Source organism: Macaca fascicularis, chromosome 20 (genome assembly GCF_037993035.2).
Source record: "Macaca fascicularis isolate 582-1 chromosome 20, T2T-MFA8v1.1".
Classification (NCBI taxonomy): Eukaryota; Metazoa; Chordata; class Mammalia; order Primates; family Cercopithecidae; genus Macaca; species Macaca fascicularis.
The window spans coordinates 16,307,224-16,329,486 of record NC_088394.1 but is presented as its reverse complement, the minus strand read 5'-3'; the positions used below and the strand labels follow the sequence as shown (position 1 = coordinate 16,329,486).

At 49.2% G+C, this 22,263-nt stretch overlaps 1 protein-coding gene across 4 annotated transcripts in view; it reads right to left on the bottom strand.

Annotated features, from left to right (window-relative positions):
• The window catches only part of ABCC1 (ATP binding cassette subfamily C member 1 (ABCC1 blood group)), a 193,624-nt gene that overhangs the window by 112,399 nt on the left and 58,962 nt on the right, over positions 1-22,263 (bottom strand). For all 4 annotated transcript variants that reach the window (XR_012429506.1, XM_074028316.1, XM_065536819.2 and 1 more), the window contains 3 exons: positions 22,023-22,148; positions 15,831-15,968; positions 13,831-13,956 (listed from right to left, as the gene is read on the bottom strand). Coding sequence is in view for 3 of the 4 variants with exons in the window: in XM_074028316.1 (XP_073884417.1) it covers positions 13,831-13,956; positions 15,831-15,968; positions 22,023-22,148 (390 nt within the window). In the remaining variant the exon portion in view is untranslated. The remainder of the gene's footprint in view (positions 1-13,830; positions 13,957-15,830; positions 15,969-22,022; positions 22,149-22,263) is intronic.

The following is a 22,263-nucleotide window of genomic DNA, read 5'->3' as shown; positions in this document are numbered from 1 at the left end:
CACATGCAGCCCAACAGTTACAGTTTTAAAAATCTTTATCTTTTAGATGTTATTAGAGAAAGTTGAACAATGGACATCAGGAACTCTGCTATTTTTGTAACTGTTTTGAGAGCCAAACTACTGCGAAATAAAAAGTCATTAAAAATAAACAACAAAAAAATCCATGTCCTTCGGAGATACATACTAAAATGTTCACCTATGCAATGCATGGTAAAGAGCTCATGGCAGCTGGGCGCAGTGGCTCACATGTGTAATCTCAGCACTTTGGCAGGCTGAGATGGGAGAATTGCTTTGAGTTCAGGAGTTCGAGACCAGCCTGAGCAACATGGCAAGACCCCGTCTCTACAAAAAATATAAAAATTGGCCGTGCCTGTAGTCTCAGCTACTCGAGAGGCTGAGGCGCAAGAATGGCTTGAACCTGGGAGGCAGAGGTTGCAGCGAGCTGAGATTGTGCCATCACACTCCAGCCTGTGTAACAGTGAGACACTATCTCAAAAATAAATAAAAAGAAAAAGAGCTCTTGGTAGTGCATTATCCTATGCTGTCTACTTTATGTTTCCATCATAAAAGGCTAAAAAGCTCCTCCAGTGATTCAAATACACAGCCAGGGCTAAGGATCAGGCTCCACTCTGGGTCTCAGAGGGGTGAAGTTCCCAGGCCTCCGGTTCACTGGAATCACCTGAGTAGTTTGTGAAGTGCAAGGGCCTAAGGCCCCACCCCAGACCAACTAAATCAGCATCTCTAGGGGGAGGACCCTGACAGCCACAGATTTTTAATAAGGTCATCAGATACAGCGGGTGCATGGACTACATTCCAGACCAACCGAAGCAGAGTTCAGATCAGACCGTGGACCCGGACAGGCCTGGGTTCTAATCCCAACACTGCTATATTCTAGCTGATGACCTTGGGCAAGTCCCTTCACCTCCAAACCTCAGTTTTTACATCTGAAAAATGGGAGTCATTTGTCCTACTGCTTGCTCGACCTACCCACAGGACTGCCAGGAGGGACAAGTGACATGAGGCCCATGGGACTGTGTCGTAAAGCGGAATTTCTCCGACCTAAGGCGTGGAGGTAATGGTGTTTACTTTGTAGGCTGAGTAGAAACGCTGCATTGTAGGCTGGTTTTTCATCCGGAAGAGCTGACGCCTTCCTGCCCACTCCCAGTTGGTGGGGTAGGTTATCTGGGAATTGCAAATCCATTTCACCTGCAGCCCAAGCCCTATCCACTGTGAAAGACCGAGGTGCAAAGAGAGCAGGAAGGGGTGGGGCATGGCTGTCAATGATTCATTTATTTCTTGGGCAGGACTTGTTTATAAGGCCAGGATGTGGGTGAAGTGCTGCGGACTGAGCTGTGAACGAGACAGCAAGGCCCCTGCCCCATTCAGCCCCCCGCCCTGGGGGAGATGGACAGTAAGCAAACCACGGTGCAAATAAATATATAATTACAATCAGAATTACAACCAGTGAGAACTGCCACAAAAGCAAAAGGTCATTTGAGGCCTGATTTCACCCCTCAATCACTGTTCTCAGCATGTTGTCAGGGTTGAGATAGGCAGAGGTTTACCAACCTTTTCTGGGAAGGGCCGGCTAATAACAAGGGAACAAAGGAAAAAGGCGGCGGTGGGGGTGGAGGGGCAGCTTCTGTGTGAAGCAGTGCACAGCACGGGGCTAGCTGGCGTGGCTCAATCCCAGCTGTCCCATTTCCTAGCTGTGGGATCTCGGGTCACTTCCTTGGTGGTGAAGATTAAATGAGATCAAACATGTTAAGTACTTAGAATAGTGCCTGGCACAGAGTAACAGCTCAAGAAAGAGTAATATGAGCAGCAGCAGTAATAATAATAGAAGCAGTGACAGTAGCCTCTGGTATATGGAAACATCAAACTGTACACCTTAAATATATTCCTTTGTGTTTTTGAGACAGGGCCTCACTCTGTAACCCAGGCTGGAGCATGGTGGTATATTCAAAGCTCATTGCAGCCTTGACCTCCCAGGTTCAAGTGATCCTCCCACCTCAGCCCCCCAAGGAGCTGGGACTACAGGCGCACACCATAACACCCAGCTAATTTTTGTATTTTTTGTAGAGACAGGATTTCACTCTATTGCTCGAGCTAGTCTCGAACTCCCGAGCTCTAGTGATCCACCTGCCTCGGCCTCCCAAAGTCCTGGGATTACAGGCATGAACCACCACACCCAACCCATATTCCATTTTTATTTCTCAATATACACCAATAAAGCTGAAGTGTCTGGGGGGAAAAAACCCTGTGGGTTCACAATACACCACTGTATCAGATGCTTTATATATCAGAAGCATCTATGGCCCACAGGCCAGCTATTTATGAATAAAGTTTTATTGGAACAGTCACACCCATTCATTTACATATTATAAATGAATATGGCAGCTTTTGAGCTACACAGCAGAGTTAGGGGTTGCCACAGACACTGTATGGGATACAAAGTCTAAAGTATTTATCAGTCAGCCCTTTCCAGAAAAGGTTGGCTAACCTCTGCCTACCTCAACCCCCACAACATGCTAAGACACAGTGATTAAGGGGTGAAATCAGGCCTCAAATGACAGTCTTTTGTCTGCAAATCCAGTCTTCTTCAGCCTTGGCATCAACACGCAGGACAGAGACGGCCAGGGGAGGCTTGAAATGCAGCCCATGTCCAGCTTAACAAGACCCTCAAATCCTAACCTTCCCTCAGCCCAGTAAAACTGAGTCCCCAGCCACTGGTAGAAAACCTGCCCTGCAAATGCAACAAGGACACTGACAGACGGAACACTGCAGAGGTTTTTGTTTTTTGTGTTTTGAGACTGAATCTCACTCTGTCGCCCAGGCTGGAGTGCAGTAGCCCGATCTCGGCTCAACCTCCACCTCCCAGGTTCAAGCAAATCTCCTGCCTCAGCCTCATGAGTAGCTGGGATTATAGGCACGTGCCACCACAACCGGCTCATTTTTGTATTTTTTGGTAGAGACGGGGTTTCGCCATGTTGGCTAGGCTGGTCTCGAACTTTTGACCTCAACTGATCTGCCTGCCTCGGCCTCACAAAGTGCTGGGATTACAGGCTTGAGCCACCGCGCCCAGCATTGCAGTTTCTAATTTGCACACTCAAAGAGCTTTGTCAAATTCTTCTCCTCAAGCCACCTCTCTTCTATAGATATAAACACAGATTTTCAGATTATCTCAAGTTACAGATACAGAGGCCAACACAGGGTCCTCCCCTTCACTGGCCAAAAAAAAAAAAAAAGGAAATAGCCCCTTTTTTTTTTTTGAGACGGTTTCACTCTTGTTGCCCAGGCTGGAGTGCAATGGTGCATTCTCAGCTCACTGCAGCCTCCGCTTCCCAGACTGAAGCGATTCTCCTGCCTCATCCTGTCGCATAGCTGGGATTACAGGTGCACGCCACCATGCCCGGCTAATGTTTGCATTTGTAGTAGAGATGGGGTTTTACCATGTTGGCCAGGCTGGTCTCCAACTCCTGACCTCAAGCGATCCACCCACCTCAGCCTCCCCAAGTTCTGGGATTACAGGCATGAGCCACTGCGCCCGGCCTGGAAACAGCCTCTATCTGACGTGGAAGGCCTTGCTGACAAAGACAACGAACTTCTGAAGCAGGTCAAGGATTGACAATCAAAAAGGAGGAAAAAAACCCATGGGGCACTGGATCATAATCCAGGGAGCATCTCATGTAACCCAAACCAAGGAGAATCGTTTGACGTCATATACTAGGGACAAAAGACAGAGCCACCTCCAGGGGGTTTCCCAGTCTCAGACACTGAAATACAGCAACTCCTGTCCCAGACAGCATGAAAGCAGCTTGTCAACTGGTCCCTCCTTCATTCGAAATGAAAACAATTCAGAGAAGTCCTGGCTGAAGGCGGAGGGAGGAAAAGCCTGGTTCATCCTAACAGAGTGATGTGTTCTTTGGCATCCACCATATTGACATCTACGTTTGGTACCAAGTAGGCTGGCCAGAAACGCTGTGGTTTGAACCAGTTAGGTACAGCAGCCCCAGGCACTGATTCTTGGAGCGCAGGATAGTCTGAGGACCTTGTCTGGTTCTTCCAGCATGCTGGCCTGTTTGTTGGAAACTCTCTCGGGTTTTAGTTCTGATGGGTTTTCTGCTGGTTACCTCTGCTCTGCACTGCCAAAGTGCCCCCCACAACCCCTGCGCCCAGCAGGAGGGAATGCGTGCAACAGCAATACGGCTCAGAGCAGTGGTCCTCAAACACAGCTCCATCAGCAGCATCGGCGGCACCTGGGAACTTGCTGGGAACCACAGATGCCTGGGCCCCACCCAGACCTACTGTATCAGAAACTGTGGGGGTGGGGACCAGCAATCAGTGTTTCAAGCGTGAGAACCCAGTGGGAGGGTTCCTGACACATCACCACTCTGACTCTCGGTGTCTTCGTCTGTGAAGTAGGAAGACTGATCTTCCTGCCCTGCTGTGAGGACTAAATAATACAGTGCACCCAGCTGTTATCCTTATTAGATGGAGTCTAAATGTCCAGCAATAAGAGATTTGCCAGTATCACGTAAACATTGGTGATTTGTTTGCACTGTTGCTTACCAACTGTGCAAAATGCCTCCCTGTCCAGGACCTCCGTTTCCTCTACTGGAGCACACGTCGGAATCTTTTCCCATGCCCTTTGCCCATGAACTTGTCTGGGTTTTTTTTGTTGTTGTTTCAAGAGACAGGGCCTCACTAAGTTGACCAGATTGGTCTTAAACTCTTGGCCTCAAGAAATCTTCCTCTCCTAAGCCTCCCAAAGTGCCAGGACTACATGTGTGAGCCACCGCCCTGGCCCTTTTTCTGGCTTTTGATGCTGTAGTGGGCACAGGTGAATATCCTGGCTCAGCCTCCCTCTCTACCTGCCTGGGTGCCTGCAAAGGCTTTTTAAGTGCCACCAACCCCACCCCCATGTCCAGTGTATCCTCTTCCTTTCAGTCTGAGGATCTTCCAAAACCTGTCCAACCTGAGTGTGTCATTCCACTGGTGAAAAACCTTTCCTTAGCTCCCACCACAGTAGGGTTAAAATTCCAAGTCCTGGTTGGACGTGGTAGTTCACCCACCGCTGTAATCCTAGCATCTTGGGAGGCCAGACGGGGCATCACTTGAGCTGAGGAGTTCAAGACCAGCCTGGGTAACATATAGAAACCCCATGTCTACCAAAAATAGAAAAAGGTACTTGAGCGTGGTGGCACGCAACTATGGTCCCAGCTACTCGGGAGGCTGAGGTGAGAGGATCGTTTGAGCCCGGGAGGTGGAGGGTACAGTGAGCTGAGAAGGCGCCACCGCACTCCAACCTCGGTGACAGAGTGAGACTCTATCTCAAAAAAAAAAAAAATTCCACGTCCTTATTGTGACACATAACTGCACCCTTGATCTCTGATGCTCCCTGGCTCTTGCCTCTCTTTTCACTATATCCTAGCCCTTTCAATCTAGCCAAGCAGTATTCTTTTCTTTTTCTTTCTTTCAAGATGGAGTCTTGCTCTGTCGCCCAGACTGGAGTACAGTGGCGGAATCGCAGCTCACTGCAACCTCCGCCTCCCAGGTTCAAGTGATTCTCCTGCCTGAGCCTCCCGAGGAGTTGGGATTACAGACATGCAACACCACACCCAGCTAATTTTTGTATTTTCAGTAGAGACAGGGTTTCACCATGTTGGCCAGGTTGGTCTCGAGCTCCTTGTCTCAGGTGATCCGCCTGCCTCAGCCTCCCAAAGTGCTGGGATCACAGGCACGAGCCACACCGCACCCAGCCTAGCCAAGCCGAATTCCAAGCGATTCCCAAACACCCACAAGCTCCCTCAACCGGACCTTTGCATATGCCGGTTGCTCTACCAGGAGCACCCTCCCACCCCTCCACCTCCAACCATATTCACCTGGCCGGAGCCTCTCATTCCTTAGACTTGAGCACCCCCTCCCCTCCCTGGATGCTAGCCCTGGAGCCCCGGGCTGAGTTAGGGACCACTCTCCCAGCCCCTACAACTCCTAGCACTTCCTTCCCTCAGAGCCCCCACTGTCCATCCTGCAGTTGTTGGTTTAGCTGCCTGCCACCCACCTTCCATCTCTCCTCCAGGGCAGTGGTCAAGGTCTGTTTCTTTCTAGCTCAGCACCTGGCACAACACCTGATTATTAAATGACTGACAGCATGATGCAGAAAAGGAAAGAAAATGGAGTTTCAACGCTTGAATCAACGGTCTAAGATCAGGCCTTGGTGGGTGGGGACGGAGACTGATCAGGAAGGGGCACAAGGGAACTTCCTGGGGTCTTTGTAATGTTCTGTATCTTGACAGGGGTTTAAGGTATTCCTTTACCAAGACTCATCAAACGCTAACTTGAGATTGGCAATTTCACTGTATGTAAATTTTAAACAAAAAACTCCAAACTGTAAACAGATATTGAACTCCAGCTAATGATTTGCTTGGAAGTGACTGCGTGACAGAATACTAATATATTTCAAAATAAGTTTCGGGTATCAAAAAAAACTAGGTTCAGTGGCTCAGACCTGTAACCCCGGTACTTTGGGAGGCTGAGGTGGGAGGATTTTTTGAGGCCAAGAGTTCAAGACCAGACCGGGCAACATAGGGAGCCCTTAATGCCTATATAAAATTTAAAAATCAGCCAAACACAGTGGTGTGCACCTGCAGTGCTCAAGCTACTTGGGAGGCAGAAGCGGGAGGATCATTTGAGCCCAGGAGTTGGAGGCTGCAGTGAGTTGTGATCGCACCACTGCACTCTAGTCTGCGAGACAGAGTGAGTCCCAGCCTCAAAAACAAAAAAAAAAAACAAAACAAAACTAGCTGGTTGGCTCGCTGATTAGCTATCTGGTTAGACAGATATATGACAAAGCAAGTTTAGCAAAATGTTAACTGTGGTTCTAGGTACCAAGTATATGACTGCTCACTGTAGAATTCTTTCAACTTTTCTGTAGGTTTAAAAATGTTCATAGTAAAATGCTGGCGGGAAAATATTACATATTGTACAGACAGGAATGAAAAAACCTCTTACCGCAAATAAGTTGAGCAGCATTCACTGAACGTTCCAAACCAGTGATTTGCAACCCTGAACCACCTGGATATCTTGTTAAAATGATTTTGACTTGGTAGATCTGGGATGGGGCCTGAGACCCAGCATTTCTAGCAAGCTGGGGGATATCGAGCTGCTGCAACTGGTCCAAGGACCCCCGTTTTCAGTTGAGACCTAATATATAATCTGCTTTGGCCCTGATCCCCTTATCTACAAGACCCTCCTCCCTCAAACCTAAACCACAGACTCAGTGCCAGTGAGATAAAAGGCAGGAGACTGGGGACGGGCTAGAGCCCTAGCAGTCTTGATCAGCCCTGCCCGGGCTCCCAAAAGCCTTGGCAGTCCCAGAGCCAGGAGGAAGATGGGAGGAGCCCCACTGAGCAGCCAGGGCCGAAATAGACATCTGAGTCATGGAGTGGGAGCAGGGCCAGCTGGGGAGGATTGGCCGACTCAGTGACTCAGCACGAAGTGGCCTGAAGCAGCCAGCCCCACCAGCTCCCACCCAGGCCCCGCCTGACCCCAGCTGCCCCGGGCCTTGGTTAATCACTCTGAGGACAGGCAACAGCTGATGGATGGCCTGCTGCTGCTCTGAGGATGGGAGAGCGGCAAGCCTGGACTCTCCCTGTCATCCTGGCTCCACTGTGATTCAATCCCTGAGAGTGACAGGAAGACAAGCAAAGAGCGTGTCTCGTTGTCCTCCTCCTCAGATCACAGGGCTCAGGTCTGGGGCAGAGAGAGGAGGTGCAGCCAACAACAAATCGAGTTGCAACCCGTTTTCAAGAAGGGGCTGCTGTGGTCCCCAAAGGAAGAGCACTGAGCCCAAAGCCACCAGTCTAGCTGATTCTCACAGGACCTGGTTCCTACCCTTCTTTGCCCCCATCTCAATTGCTAAGCTATGTTGCTAGGTAGTTATGTGGTTATTTTGTTTGTTCGTTGTTTGTTTGAGACAGGGTCTCAGTCTGTTGCCCAGACTGGAGCAATCTCGGCTCACTGCAACCTCCGCCTCCCAGGTTCAAGCAATTATCCTGCCTTGGCCTCCCACATAGCGGGGATCACAGATGCACAATACCACACCCAGCTAATTTTTGTATTTTTAGTAGAGACAGGGTTTCACCATGTTGGTCAGACTGGTCTCTAACTCCTGGCCTCAAGTAATCCACCTGCCTCAGCCTCCCAAAGTGCTGGGTTTATAGGTGTAAACCACCGCACCCGGCCTTGAACAAGATTTTTAAAAACTCTTAGCATCACTGAATTGCACACTTAAAATGGTTAAAATGGCGAATCTCAGGTTACATATATTTAACCACCCAAAAGGCAACATTTTAAAAAAGAAAATAAAGCTCTTGACACCATGCCAGGCCTTCAGAACATCAGTGCATACATCAGTCCCCTTCCTCTTTCTTCCTGGTAATACTAGAACAGAGTGAAGGCAGAGAAGCAGCTTAATCTGATGTCCCGTGAGGCCCCATGCACACCTCACCCTTATGCAAGACATAAGATAATGTGCCACATGTACTGAGCACCTCCCCATATAACACGACAATAAATTACCACTAAAGGCCCACCGTGTGCCAGGCTGTGTCTTAGGCACTGAGGTTACAAGGTGGATACTGCCATGTGAAGCTTCTAGCCTAACACAAAGCCATTATTTAGCCAAGACCCTGCCGTTCAGCAGTTACAACCAAGAGAAGTGACGTGATTGTGCAGAACAGCCCATCATGAGTTTGAATCTCTGCTCTACTATTCACATCGAGCAAGGCACTTATGTCTGCGATTCAGTTTCTCTGTAAAATGAGAAAAATAGTACCAAGTTCACCAGGACTGCTGTGAGAGTTAAGTGAGACATGCATATAAAGAACTTAGCGGCCGGGCGCGGTGGCTCAAGCCTGTAATCCCAGCACTTTGGGAGGCCGAGACGGGCGGATCATGAGGTCAGGAGATCGAGACCATCCTGGTTAATACGGTGAAACCCCATCTCTACTAAAAAGTACAAAAAACTAGCCGGGCGAGGTGGCAGGCGCCTGTAGTCCCAGCTACTTGGGAGGCTGAGGCAGGAGAATGGCGTGAACCCGGGAGGCGGAGCTTGCAGTGAGCTGAGATCTGGCCACTGCACTCCAGCCTGGGTGACAGAGCGAGACTCCGTCTCAAAAAAAAAAAAAAAAAAAAAAAGAACTTAGCATAGTGCTAGTTAGTACACAGCAGGCATCTAATAAATGTCGATTCCCGTCCTTGCCTTGCATAGGAAGAAAGAATGCCTGAAATTGAAAAGGGGACAAAAAGGAAGTTAACAAGTCATCAGAGCTAAAGAAATGCTGAGACCAGGGGTGGACAAACTTCCTTTGTAAAGACGGTAGGTCTCTTAGACTTTGTGGGTGCTACAGTCTCTGTGGCAACGACACAACTCTACTGTTGCAGCTCCAGGCACCTGCAGACACTATGTGATGAATGCGAGTGGCTGTGTTCCAATAAAACTTTATTTACAAAAACAGGGAGCAGCCCAGATTCGGCCCGTGGGCTACTGGCTAACTCCTGGTCTAAACTCTAATCTGCAAAAAGGTAAATGGCAACCCCATGGGGTTCCTGAACAGGAACCCAAAGGGAAGTTCAGGCTTCCTGGACAGAGAGTGTCAGCCAATCAAAGTGTTCTCTCCTGGACACGTGCACAAATGTCAGAAATGCAGCAGCCTGCACACCCACATTTGACACCCTGCTGGATCTCGCTGCACAAGAGGCAGACCACGTCCGGGCACAGTGGCTCAAGCCTGTAATCCCAGCACTTTAGGAGGCCAAAGTGGGCAGATCACTTGAAGTTAGGAGATCAAGACCATCCTGGCCAATGTGGTGAAACCCCATCTCTGCTAAAAATACAAAAACTAGCTGGGCATGGTGGCACGTGCCTGTAGTCCCAGCTACTCAGGAGGCTGAGGCAGGAGAATCGCTTGAACCTGGGAGGCAGAGGCTGCAGAGCCAAGATCATGCCATTGCACTACAGCCTTGGCGACAGAGCGAGACTCCAAAGAGACAAACAACAGTGTCTTCCACCATCTTGGAGGACCAGCAATGACACAGGGGGAGCCGGGGGAGATGAGACAGAAAACAGTGACTGGGGAGAAGAGTCAGGGTGTCCCAGCCCCCCAACAATGCAGCCTTTTAGCCGCCAGAGCTGAGAGCTTCATGCCACCCAGGGTGGCAGAGCAGATCCCAGGCCCAGGCTGCCAGAATCCCAGGAATGCAGAAAGCACAAAAAAAGGTCCAAGTCAGCTCTGTGAGTCACCCTACTACACACACGCCCAGGGGAGAAGTGAAAGAGAATTTATCCAGATTCCCAAGGGAGATCAGAAATCAGAAAGTCCCTCCTTCAAAAAGCTTCCAGAACCATCCATGGCAAGAGAGTTCTTCCCAGGCTCCCAGAGGAAGCCTGATGGGTCAGGTGATCCCCACGCTAGCTAGCCAGGCAGCCCCAACCAGACTCGGTTTACCCTCCGCAATCCAAGGTCTGCGGCCACCCAGGTAAGGTATGATTTGTTTTGTATAAATCCCAGTTCTAAAGAACGGCTCGGCCAGGTGCAGTGGCTCACCCCTGTAATCCCAACACTTTGGGAGGCTGAGGCTGGTGGATCACCTGAGTTCAGGAGTTTGAGACCAGCCTGGCCAAGGTGGTGAAGCCTCATCTCTACTAAAAATACAAAAATTGGCTGGACATGGTGGCTCACGCCTGTAATCCCAGCACTTTGGGAGGCCGAGGCGGGCGGATCACGAGGTCAGGAGATTGAGACCATCCTGGCTAACACAGTGAAACCCCGTCTCTACTAAAAATATTTTTAAAATTAGCCAGGCGTGGTGGCAGGAGCCTGTAGTGCCAGCTACTCGGGAGGCTGAGGCAGGAGAACGGCGTGAACCCGTGAGGCAGAACTTGCAGCGAGCTGAGATCGCGCCACTGCACTCCAGCCTGAGCGACAGAGTAAGACTCCGACTTAAAAAAAAAAAAAAAAAATATATATATAAATTAGTCGAGCGTGGTGGCGGGCACCTATAACCTCAGTCACTCAGGAGGTTGAAGCAGAAGAATTGCTTGAACCCAGGAGGCGGGGTTGCAGTGGGCCGAGGTCGTGCCACTGCATTCCAGCCTGGGCAACAAGAGCAACAATCCATCTCAAAAAAAGAAAAAAAAAGAATAGCCCAACATTTGACAAACGGGGACACTCAGCTGCCACACACTCACACACACTGATACATAATACACACAACAACCACTGACTCATAAGCCCCTTCCTCTCTTCTGTGTCAGGCACCAGCCAGGGATCCAAAATGAAGTGACCCAGGTATGATCATTGCCTTTGTGAACTTTATACATATGCAAGCACACACAACACAAAGACACACATACACACATACTCAGACACACACATGAACTTAAGCACACAAGCACACATTCACATATAAGCACATACACGCATATACATGCCTGTGACTACAGAGTCACACCAGCATGCACATGCATGCATACACACAGGTACACACAGATGCACAGGAACACATACACAGCCGTGCTCACTTGCTCATTTCTCCAACCCAGCTCCTCTTTGGGCAAGGAAATACCAATACGGGACTCCTCAGAACATACAGTAGACATGCATTTTTTTTTTTTTTTTTTTTTTTTGAGACAGAGTCTCACTCTGTCACCCAGGTTGGAGTACAGTGGTGTGTTCTCCACTCACTGCAACCTCCGCCTCCCAGGGTCAAGTGATTCTGCTGCCTCAGCCTCCCGACTGAATTATTCTTCCTGATGCTCTCCTGCCACCTGTTCCCCAACTTGGCTTACTTTTAATTACTTAATTAATAATTAAAGATGGGGAGATGGGGTCTTACTATGTTGCCCAGGCTGGTCTCAAACCCCTGGGCTCAATCGATCCTCTCGCCTTGGCCTCTCAAAGGGCTGGGAATACAAGCGTGCACCACCACGCCTGGCTAATTTTTGTATTTTTAGCAGAGATGGCGTTTCACCACGTTGGCTAGGCTGGTCTCGAACTCCTGAACTCAAATCATTTGCCTGCCTCGGATTCCCAAAGTGCTGAGATTATGGGTGTGAGCCACCACGCCTGGCCTGGGACATAGGTTTCTAAAATCTCTTGGTTATCGTCAACCTCCTCCTCCATACTGATGCCCACCAAGCCCTTTTATCACCCACAAGGCGAGCCTCTGTCCCTCACAGAGGTTCAGGCCAAACCCAACAGAACCACAGAGGTGAAAAGTGCTCCCACTGCAGTCTGACCATTACCAGCTGACTAGCCATGAATCAGCATTAAATAGGTGCTCCAAGGTCTCCCTGCCACACTCACAATAAAACCTCAACAGCTCATCTGGCTCACAAGGGGACTGTCCCACCTCTCAGGCACCCACCGTCTCTTAGTCTTCTCCTGCTGTGCTGGCTTTTTCCTGCTGTTTCCTCCACACCTCCCCACCCCAGGGCCCTCGCACTTACTCCCCTCCGCCTTCCTCTAGGTATTTGCTCCACCCACTCTCTCACCCCTGTAGGTCTCTGCTCACATGCAGTTTTCTGGGCAGGCCTTCCCAGATCTCTTATCAAAAGCTGCACATGAGCCCGGGCAACACAGCAAGATCCCATCTCTGTTAAAAAAATAAATAAATAAAGAATAGGCCAGGCGTGGTGACTCACGCATGTAATCCCAGCAATGTGAGAGGCCAAGGCGAGAAGATCAATTGAGCCCAGGGGTTTGAGACCAGCCTGGACAACATAGTAAGACCCCATCTCCCCATCTTTAATTATTAATTAAGTAATTAAAAGTAAGCCAAGTTGGGGAGCAGGTGGCGGGAGAGCATCACGAAGAATAGCTAATGGATCCTGGGCTTGATTCCTAGATGATGGGTTGATCTGTGCAGCAAATCACCACGGCACATATTTACCTATGTAACAAACCTGCATGTCCTATACATGTACCCTGGAACTTAAAAGTTGAAGAAAGAAAAAAATTAGCCAGGCATGGTGGTGCGTGCCTGTAATTCCAGCTATTCAGAAAGCTGAGGTAGGAGGATTGCGTGAGCCCAGTAGGTCAAGGCTATAGTAAGCCGAGATCACACCACTGCACTCCAGCCTGGACAACAGAGCAAAATCCTGTCTCAAAAAAAGAAGAAAGAAAAAAATTAAGGGAAAAGAATAAAGTGTTCCCTTTTGTTTTACTAGCAGAAGGGGTGGCCATCTCCACACTCCTCACTGATAAGTTTCCATATTTACAGAATTTCTCTGAAACTGACAAAACAGACCAAGGGTCTCAAACTCAAATCCCTCAGGGGCCAGGCACCTGCCACAAGTGCAGAAAGCAAGCCAGTATAATACAATAGGGAGTGGTGGGGACTCCAGCAACTCCTCAGCTCTGCCCTGTGGGATTATAGGCCTAACCTGTCACAACTTCTCACTTTTCCAGAACATCTGGATCTGGACAACTAGAATTCATAAAAAATACCTGATTTGTAATTATCTGCTCACACTTTCCATAATCACCATGCCAAGTGAGAAACCTACAGGCCTGCAAGACACAGTAGTTCATCAACAACAAAGTAGATTCTCTCCTTCAGCTCCCCTAGTCACATCTAAGCCTCAGTTTTTCCATCTGTAAAGTAGGCGGGACGATATTCCCTGTATCAGGGGTTGAGGGAGGCTGGAATGAGATCCTGGATGGATCTAAGAAATGTTAGCTGGTAGCGTGTCATGTTTCTCTCTCACACTCACACACACATGCACACACGCAGACACACATACTTGTCTGTGGTCACACTTACAGGGTCGTGGATGGTTTCCGAGAACAGGGGTGAACGATCTGAGAAACAGGACAAGACGAGCTGAATGAGTACGAGGGAAAAGTAGATGTAGAAAGTGATGTCACGAAACAGGTCCACCTGGACGTCCTGCATGGTAGGGAAGGAAGGAGGAAAAAGATCACATTGTGGGGCTGTGTGCAGTGGCTCACGCCTGTAATCCTAGCACTTTCGGAGGCTGAGACAGGCGGATCACCTGAGGTCAAGAGTTGGAGACCAGCCTGGTCAACATGGTGAAAGCCCGTCTCTACTAAAAATACAACAATTAGCCAGGCGTGATGGCAGGTGACTGTAATCCCAGCTACTCAGGAGGCTGAGACAGGAGAATCACTTGAACCCAGGAGGCGGAGGCTGCAGTGAGCCGATGTCGTGCCACTGCACTCGAGCCTGTGTGACAAAGCCAGACTCCATCTCAAAAAAAAAAAAAAAGATCACTTTCTGAGAGCAGGTGGCAGAAACCCAGAGGGCAGACAGCACCATGGAAGGTGCACCCGCTCAGCTGCAGGGCCATTGCAGACTCCCCATGGGCTCCCAGCTCCCCCCAGGATGTAGTGGCAGAAAGCTGGTTCCATCACAAGTAGTCTCACTGCTCACCGCTGCCTGACGGGAGGAAGACAGGGCTTGGGAGTGAAACGGAGCTGTATCAAGGCCTGGCTCTCCCATACTAGCTGTGGGATCTTGTCAACTTATTGAACCACTCTGTGCCTCAGTTTCCCCACCTATAAATCACCTATGGTTCTTAACCAGGGGTGATTCTGCCTCCCAGGAAACATGTGGCAGTGTGAGGGGACATCTTGTTTGTTGTAACTTGGGAGTATTACGGCACCCAGTCAGGGGAAGCCAGGGACACCCCTAAATGTCTACAAAGCACAGGATAGCCCCTACAACCAAGAATGTTGTATCTAAAATGTCGATTAGTGCTGAGGCTGAGAAATTCTGTCCAAGTCACTGCAAGAGGTCAGGAAGAATATTTGTGAAACATACATAGTCCCCCTGTGAGGCACTTTGAAAACATGAACTCAATCAGCATCAGCTGCCATCACTCATGACAATATGTAGGCGCTCAATAGTCAAATGTTCAGCGTCTTTTCCTTCCTTTGCCTCACGCCAGTCTCTAATTAGCTCCAAGATGGCAGGAACAGCAGGTTATTCTAAAAGCACACACTCCAGGTCGGGCGCGGTGGCTCACGCCTGTAATCCCAACACTTTGGGAGGCCGAGGTGGGCAGATCGCCAGGTCAAGTGATCGAGACCATCCTGGCCAACATGGTAAAACCCCGTCTCTACTAAAAATACAAAAATTAGCTGGGCGTGGTGGCGTGTGCCTGTAGTCCCAGTTACTCGGGAGGCTGAGGGAGGAGAATCACTTGAACACAGGAGGTGGAAGTTGCAGTGAGCCGAGATCACCCACTTAAGCCTGGTGACAGAACGAGACTCCGTCTCAACAACAACAAAAAAAGTGCACACTCCTCAAAATTCCTAGGAGCAGCTCACGGCAGCCAATGTAAACAACTTCTCCAGCCAGAGCAGCAACTGATGGGACAAAGGTAACATGAGGACAAGCCTAGGGTCCCCCGGGAGAACAGTCACTCTGCAAACACCGTTCCCGGCTCGGCTCCATCCCAGCCTGGCAGCATTTGGAGCCGCCTGTCTTGCTGTTTCCTGCTGATGGGGCCAGCCTGGCATCTGCCCACAGCTCCTGTCCTTGGAGGTCCCATGGGAGCCCCTGGGAGCAACATAGACAAATCGGGCCCTGGGGAAAGAAGGTGCTAGAAAAAAAGCTGGGGCTGACTTGGTGAGGATTTGGTGGGATAGGGAAGTCACCAAGGGAGAAGCTAGGTGCTTGTGGTACCCATCCCCTGGTTCCCATGGCAACGCATGACTCCTACACAAGCCAGAGGGACCCAGCATCTCTCCCCCCGGGGCCACTGAAGGAAGATGAGGAATGAGACCACCGCCACTTACCTCTTTTAAGGCAGTCATAATTTTCGATCTCAGGATGCCTAGGGCACACAGTAGGGCTACCAGCCAGAAAGTGAGCATGATCCCTGAGGACTGAACTCCCTTCCTCCTCTCCAGCTGAATTAAAAAGGTAGCAAGCAGCTAAGGAGAGAAGCACACGACAGGAGTTGTTGGTTATTTTTCTTTTTTTTTTTTTTTTGAGACAGAGTTTCACTCTTGTCACCCAGGCTGGAGTGCAGTGGCGCAGTCTCAGCTCACTGCAACCTCTGACTCCCAGGTTCAAGTGACCCTCCCGCCTCAGCCTCCCAAGTAGCTGGGACTACAGGTGCCTGCCACCATGCCTAGCTAATTTTTGTATTTTTAGTAAAGACAGGGTTTAACCATGTTGGCCAGGCTGGTCTCAAACTCCTGACCTCAGGTGATCCGCTTGCCTTGGCCTCCCAAGATTCTGGGATTACAGGCGTGAGCCATTGCTCCCAGCCACACTATTTCTTAATGGACCACATAATAAATATTTTGGACTTCATGGGCCATAGACTCTACATCAAAATTACTCAGCTTTGCCACTGTAGTGTGAAAGTGGCCATAGACAAGATGTAAATGAATGGACATGCCTTCATGCCAATAAAACTTTATTTAAAAGAACAGGCAGAATACCTGGAATGAAAAACAAAACCCACCTGTCCTGATGCTCAACCTTCCCGGGGTCAGCCTCTGCCCCATCGCCCCTGCTCTCCGCCTCGGCCATCTCTGCTCCAGCCACACAGAACTCTCAAGTTTTCCCTTGTCACCCCCAGGACTTTGTGTGCTATTCTTCCCAACTGGTCCTCTGCCCTCAGACCCTTCAGTTTTTTAACAACCTGCTATTCTCAGGCTTCAGCTCCATCATCCCTCCCTCAGAGAAGCCCAGTTATCCTCCAGACCAAACCAAGCTCCCCACCTTCACCCTCGCATAGCACTCTGCAACGTTTAAACACTTTGTGCCTTTTTGAGGAATCATCTGTTTAATGTCTGTTTGCACAGCTAGACTATATGCTTGTGTCTCCAATGTCTGGTACAGAGTAGGCATAAAAAATTAAAAAAAAAAAAAAAAAATCAGCCGGGCGCAGTGGCTCATACCTGTAATCCCAGCACTTTGGGAGGCCAAGGCGGGCAGGTCACTTGAGGTCAGGAGTTTGAGACCAGCCTGACCAACATGGTGAAACTCTCTACTAAAAATACAAAAATTATCCAGGCGTGGTGGCGTGCACCTGTAGTCCCAGCTACCTGGGAAGCTGAGGCAGGAGAATCATTTGAACCTGGAAGGCGGAGGCTACAGTGAGCTGAGATCACGCCACTGCATTCCAGCCTGGGTGACAGAGTGAGACTCCATCTCAAAGAAAAAAAAAAAAATGTGTGCTGGCTGCATCCTGTCCCATATTCCCAGTGCCTGCATATTCTGGTTCCCTGAGATGTAGTCAGAACGTTTCTGATGCATCCACAGCGAGCTGTCCTCCATTCCATCCCAGAGACCTCAGGTGGACGAAGACAGGCTGACAATCTCACAGGCCGGTTCACCTCTCGGCCAGCCCAGCTCAAAGTCGCCTGAGGGGTCAAAAGCCCCAGCCCTCCAACTATCACCCCCGTGTCACCCCCAGGGTGACAGACAGAGGCATAAATGAACGATCCAAAGACCAGGAACGGCCGGGCATAGTGGCTCACACCTGTAATCCCACCACTTTGGGAGGCCGAGGCATGTGGGTCACCCGAGGTCGAGTTTGAGACCAGCCTGGCCAACGTGGTGAAACCTCGTCTCTACTAAAAATACAAAAATTAGCCAGGCGTGATGGCGCGTGCCTGCAATCCCAGTTACTGGGGAGGCTGAGGCAGGAGAATCTCTTAAACCCAGGAGGCCGAGGTCACAGTGAGCCAAGATCGCGCCATTGCACACCAGCCTGGGCAAGAAGAGTGCACACCAGCCTGGGCAAGAAGAGCGAAACTCTGCCTCAAAGAAAAAAGAAAAGACCAGGAACAAGGAAAGTTAAGGGAGGACGATCTACTCAAGTCAAAAATAGCTGACCAGGTTACAGTGGCTCATACCCCTAATCCCACCACTTTAGGAGGCCAAGGCGAGGGGATCACTTGAGCCCAGGAGTTTAAGACTAGCCTGGGCAACATGGAGAAACCTTGTCTCTATTATAGTGAAATTTAAAAAAAAAAAAAAAAAAAAAAAAAAAAATCCACTCTAATACCCCACTGCCAGAACGCTGAGCCCAAGACCCAAATTCAGGACAAAGCAAAGCCCTTTACTCTCTCATTCCCTCCATACATTTATGGGTTGCTTACTGCATGCCAGGCACAGTGCCAGGCTCGGAGGACACAAAGGGGAATCAAACACAGCAGGAGAGCCAGGCGTGAAGCAGAGAGAGCCCCACAGGTGCCAGGCTACACACTGGGGCCTAGACTGGAAGCTGGCCCTACCACTTACTGACCAGGTGACCTTGGGCCAGTGCTTCTCCTCCCTGTACCACAGTTTGCTTATCTAATATGCAATGTAAAAGGGTTAATAAATAAAGGAATTAGGACAGTTCCTGGCAGAGAGTGGACAGCACCTATGCGTGTTATAAAAAATCATGGTCTGGGCCAGGCATGGTGGCTCACACCCACCATCCCAGCACTTTAGGAGGCCCAGACAGGAAGATCACTTGAGACAAAGAGTTTGAGGCCAGCCTGGGCAACATAGGGAGACCCCGTCTCCATAAAAATAACAAATTGGCCGGGGGTGGTGGCTCATGCCTGTAATCACAGCACTTTGCGGGGTCAAGGTGGATCACCTGAGGTCACGAGTTCGAGACCAGCCTGGCCAACATGGTGAAATCCCACCCCTATTAAGAATACAAAATTAGCCACGTGTGGTGGTGCATGCCTGTAATACCGTCTACTCAGAAGGCTGAGGCAGGAAAATCGCTTGAACCCAGGAGGCAGAGGTTGCGGCAAGTCAAGATCGCGCCATTATGCTCCAGCCTGGGCAACAAGAGCGAAACTCCATCTCAGGGGAATGTTGCAGGAAGTCAGGGACCCCAAATGGAGGGACCGGCTGAAGCCATGGCAGAACACAAATTGTGAAGATTTCATGGACATTTATTAGTTCCCCAAATTATTACTTTTATAATTTCTTATGCCTGTCTTTACTACAATCTCTGAACATAAATTGTGAAGATTTCATGGACACTTATCACTTCCCCAATCAATACCTTGTGATTTCCTATGCCTGTCTTTACTTTAATCTCTTAATCCCATCATCCTCGTAAGCTGAGGAGGATGTGTGTCACCTCCGGACCCTGTGATGATTGCGTTAACTGCACAAATTGTTTGTAGAGCATGTGTGCTTGAACAATATGAAATCTGGGCACCTTGAAAAAAAGAACATGGTAACAGCAATGTTCACGGAACAAGGGAGATAACTTTAAACTCTTACTGCCGGTGATCTGGGCGAAAAAGAGCCATGTTTCTCTTCTTTCAAAAGCAAAAGGAGAAATATCACTGAATTCTTTTTCTCAGCAAGGAACATCCCTGAGAAAGAGAATGCGCCCTGAGGGTAGGCCTCTGAAATGGCCGCTTTGGGGGTGGTTGTCTTTTACGGTCAAAGACAAAGGGATGAAATAAGCCCCGGTCTCCTGTAGCGCTCCCAAGTTTATCAGGATGAGGAAATTCCCGCCTGATAAAGGTTGGTCAGACCCGTTGTCTGCTCTCAAACCCTGTCTCCTGATGTTATCAGTGACAATGCGTGCCAGAAACTTCATTACCAATTTTAATTTTGCCCCGTCCTGTGGTCCTGTGATCTTGCCCTGCCTCCACTTGCTTTGTGGTATTTTATTACCTTGTGAAGCATGTGATCTCTCTGACCCTGTTCATATACTCGCTCCTCTTTTCAAAATCGCTAATAAAAACTTGCTGGTTTTACAGCTCAGGAGCATCACGGAAGCTGCCGACGTGTGACGTCTCCCCCAGACACCCAGCTTTAAAATTTCTCTCTCTTGTACTCTTTCCCTTTATTTCTCAGACCAGCTGACGCTTAGGGAAATAGAAAAGAACCCACACTGAATACTGGGGGAAGGGTTTCCCCCGATAGGGGAAAGAAAATAAAAAATAAATTTAGCCGGGCATGTTGGCACATGTCTATGTTCCCAGCTACTTGGGAGGCTGAGGCAGAAGGATCATTTTAGCCCAGGAGTTCAAGCCTACAGTGAGCTGTGATCTCATGCCAGGGAAGTCCAGCCTGGGCAACAGAGTATGACTCTGACTCTAAAATTTAAAAAATTAAAAATTAATTTAGAAAAATAAAGATTCATGGTCCTTGGCAACCTGGTTCCACATTGCCTTTCCTGACCCCTCTGTCACATCCACTCTGTTCCCTCAACCTTCACACTGTGTTCCCTCATGGAACACCTCGCCCTCCCTGCCTGCATACTCCCCTTAACCTTCTACCCCTCCCTGGACAACCTGTTCACCCTGCTCAGAATGTCCTGCCTTAAACTTGTTCTTTCTTTTTATTTTTTTTCTTTTTTGAGATGAGGTCTCGCTCTGTCCCCCAGACTGAAGCAGTGACGCAATCTCGGCTTACTGCAGCCTCTGCTTCCCAGGTTCGAGCAATTCTCCTGCCTCAGCCTCTTGAGTAGCTGGGACTACATGCGTGTGCCACCACACCTGCTAATTTTTTTATTTTTAGTAGAGATGGGGTTTCGCCATGTTGGCTAGACTGGTCTCAAACTCCCGACCTCAAGTGATTCTCCCACCTTGGCCTCCCAAAGTGCTGGGATTACAGCCATGAGCCACCATGCCCAGCCTCCCTCCTCTTTTTACAATACTTGAGGGCTACACTCTCCGAGAACTCTCTGATTAGGGGCTCAGAAGCTGCAGGCTGCAGGAGCTAAAAGCATGGCCTCTGGGATCCCACCCCTGACTCAGCTGCAGATGAGCAGTGTGACCTTGAATAGGACACTTAACTTCTCCGTGCCTTGTTTCCTCACCTGTAACATGGGGACAAAGCAGTACCCATCTCACAGGGTTGTTGTGAAAATTCAATCAATTCAAGACACATGAAACACCAAGAATACTGCCAGGTACATATATAGTAAGTGATCCACACATGTCAGCTGTAATTAATAAAGTTGTTTCCTTGTCTCTCTCACTCACTAAGTTGTGTATCCCCCTGGGACAGAGCAGTTCCCTGTTTAGCTTAGCAACCCACCCCCTACGCTAGATATTAAAAACTCAAGGCCCTCAGGCCCCCGGCAGTTAGTATGTAAGTGACCAAAGTAGCCAGTACAAGAGCAAAGTATGGCAAACACAACAAAAGGTGGCATCTGTCACTCAGAATCAGTGGCAGGGAAGACAGTAAGGCGTGGTGGGGATCGTGGCAAACCGGACAACACACGCCCCATCCAAAGACTGCAGTTGGGGCTGGGAACAGTGGCTCATGCTTATAATGCCAGTGTTCTGGGAGGACCAGACAGGAGGATCACTTGGGCCAGGAGTTTAAGACCAGCCTAGACAACACAGTGAGATCCCATTTCTACAAAAAATTTTAAAATTAGCCAAAAATAAGCTGGGCGTGGTGACACACATCTGTAGTCCCAACTACTCAGAAGGCTGAGGTAGGAGGATTGCTTGAGGCCAGAAGTTTGAGGCTGTAGTGAACCATCATAATGCCCCTGCACTCCAGCCTGGATGAAAGTGAGATCCCATCTCCTTTAAAAAAAAAAAAAAAAAAAAGGCTACATTTGTATCCCAGTTCCAGCTGATCACTGCCTCAAAAAAACTATGATTCTACTCTTGCGAGATCTTTGAGTTTTTCAAGAAAAGCCAGGTTTCTGAGTTTTTACAGCAAGGGCTTTATGTGTGTGTGTGTGTATATATATATATCTCTCTCACATATCTATATCTCACATATACATATATATCTCATATACATAAATATCTCATACATGTATGTACGTATTTTTAGTAAAGATGGGGTTTTGCCATGTTGGCCAGGCTCGTCTTGAACTCCTGACCTCAAGTGATTCACCTGTCTCAGCCTCCCACAGTGATGGGATTACAGGCATGGGCCACCATACCCAGCCTGTATCTTTATATTTCTAAATGCCAGTTACTACTTTTGGTCTCCACTGAGCCCAGCAGATGGCCCAGGGATCACAGCCAGCTCCTACTTACCATGGTGATGCCCAAGAGAGTTGGGCTGACCAGAAACACTGGGGCCAGGAATATGCCCCGACTTCTTTCCCAGAAAGAGTAGAAGAGGTCTGCCCAGCAGACGATCCACAGCAAAAATCCCAAGGCCTGGAAGAGAAGCACATACACGTCCTACAACAGACAGCACTGGAACCTCCCCCAGGGCCTGCGCAAACAGCTCAGCCCCAGGGGTAGGGGAACTAGCCAGCCTTCAAGCGATCAG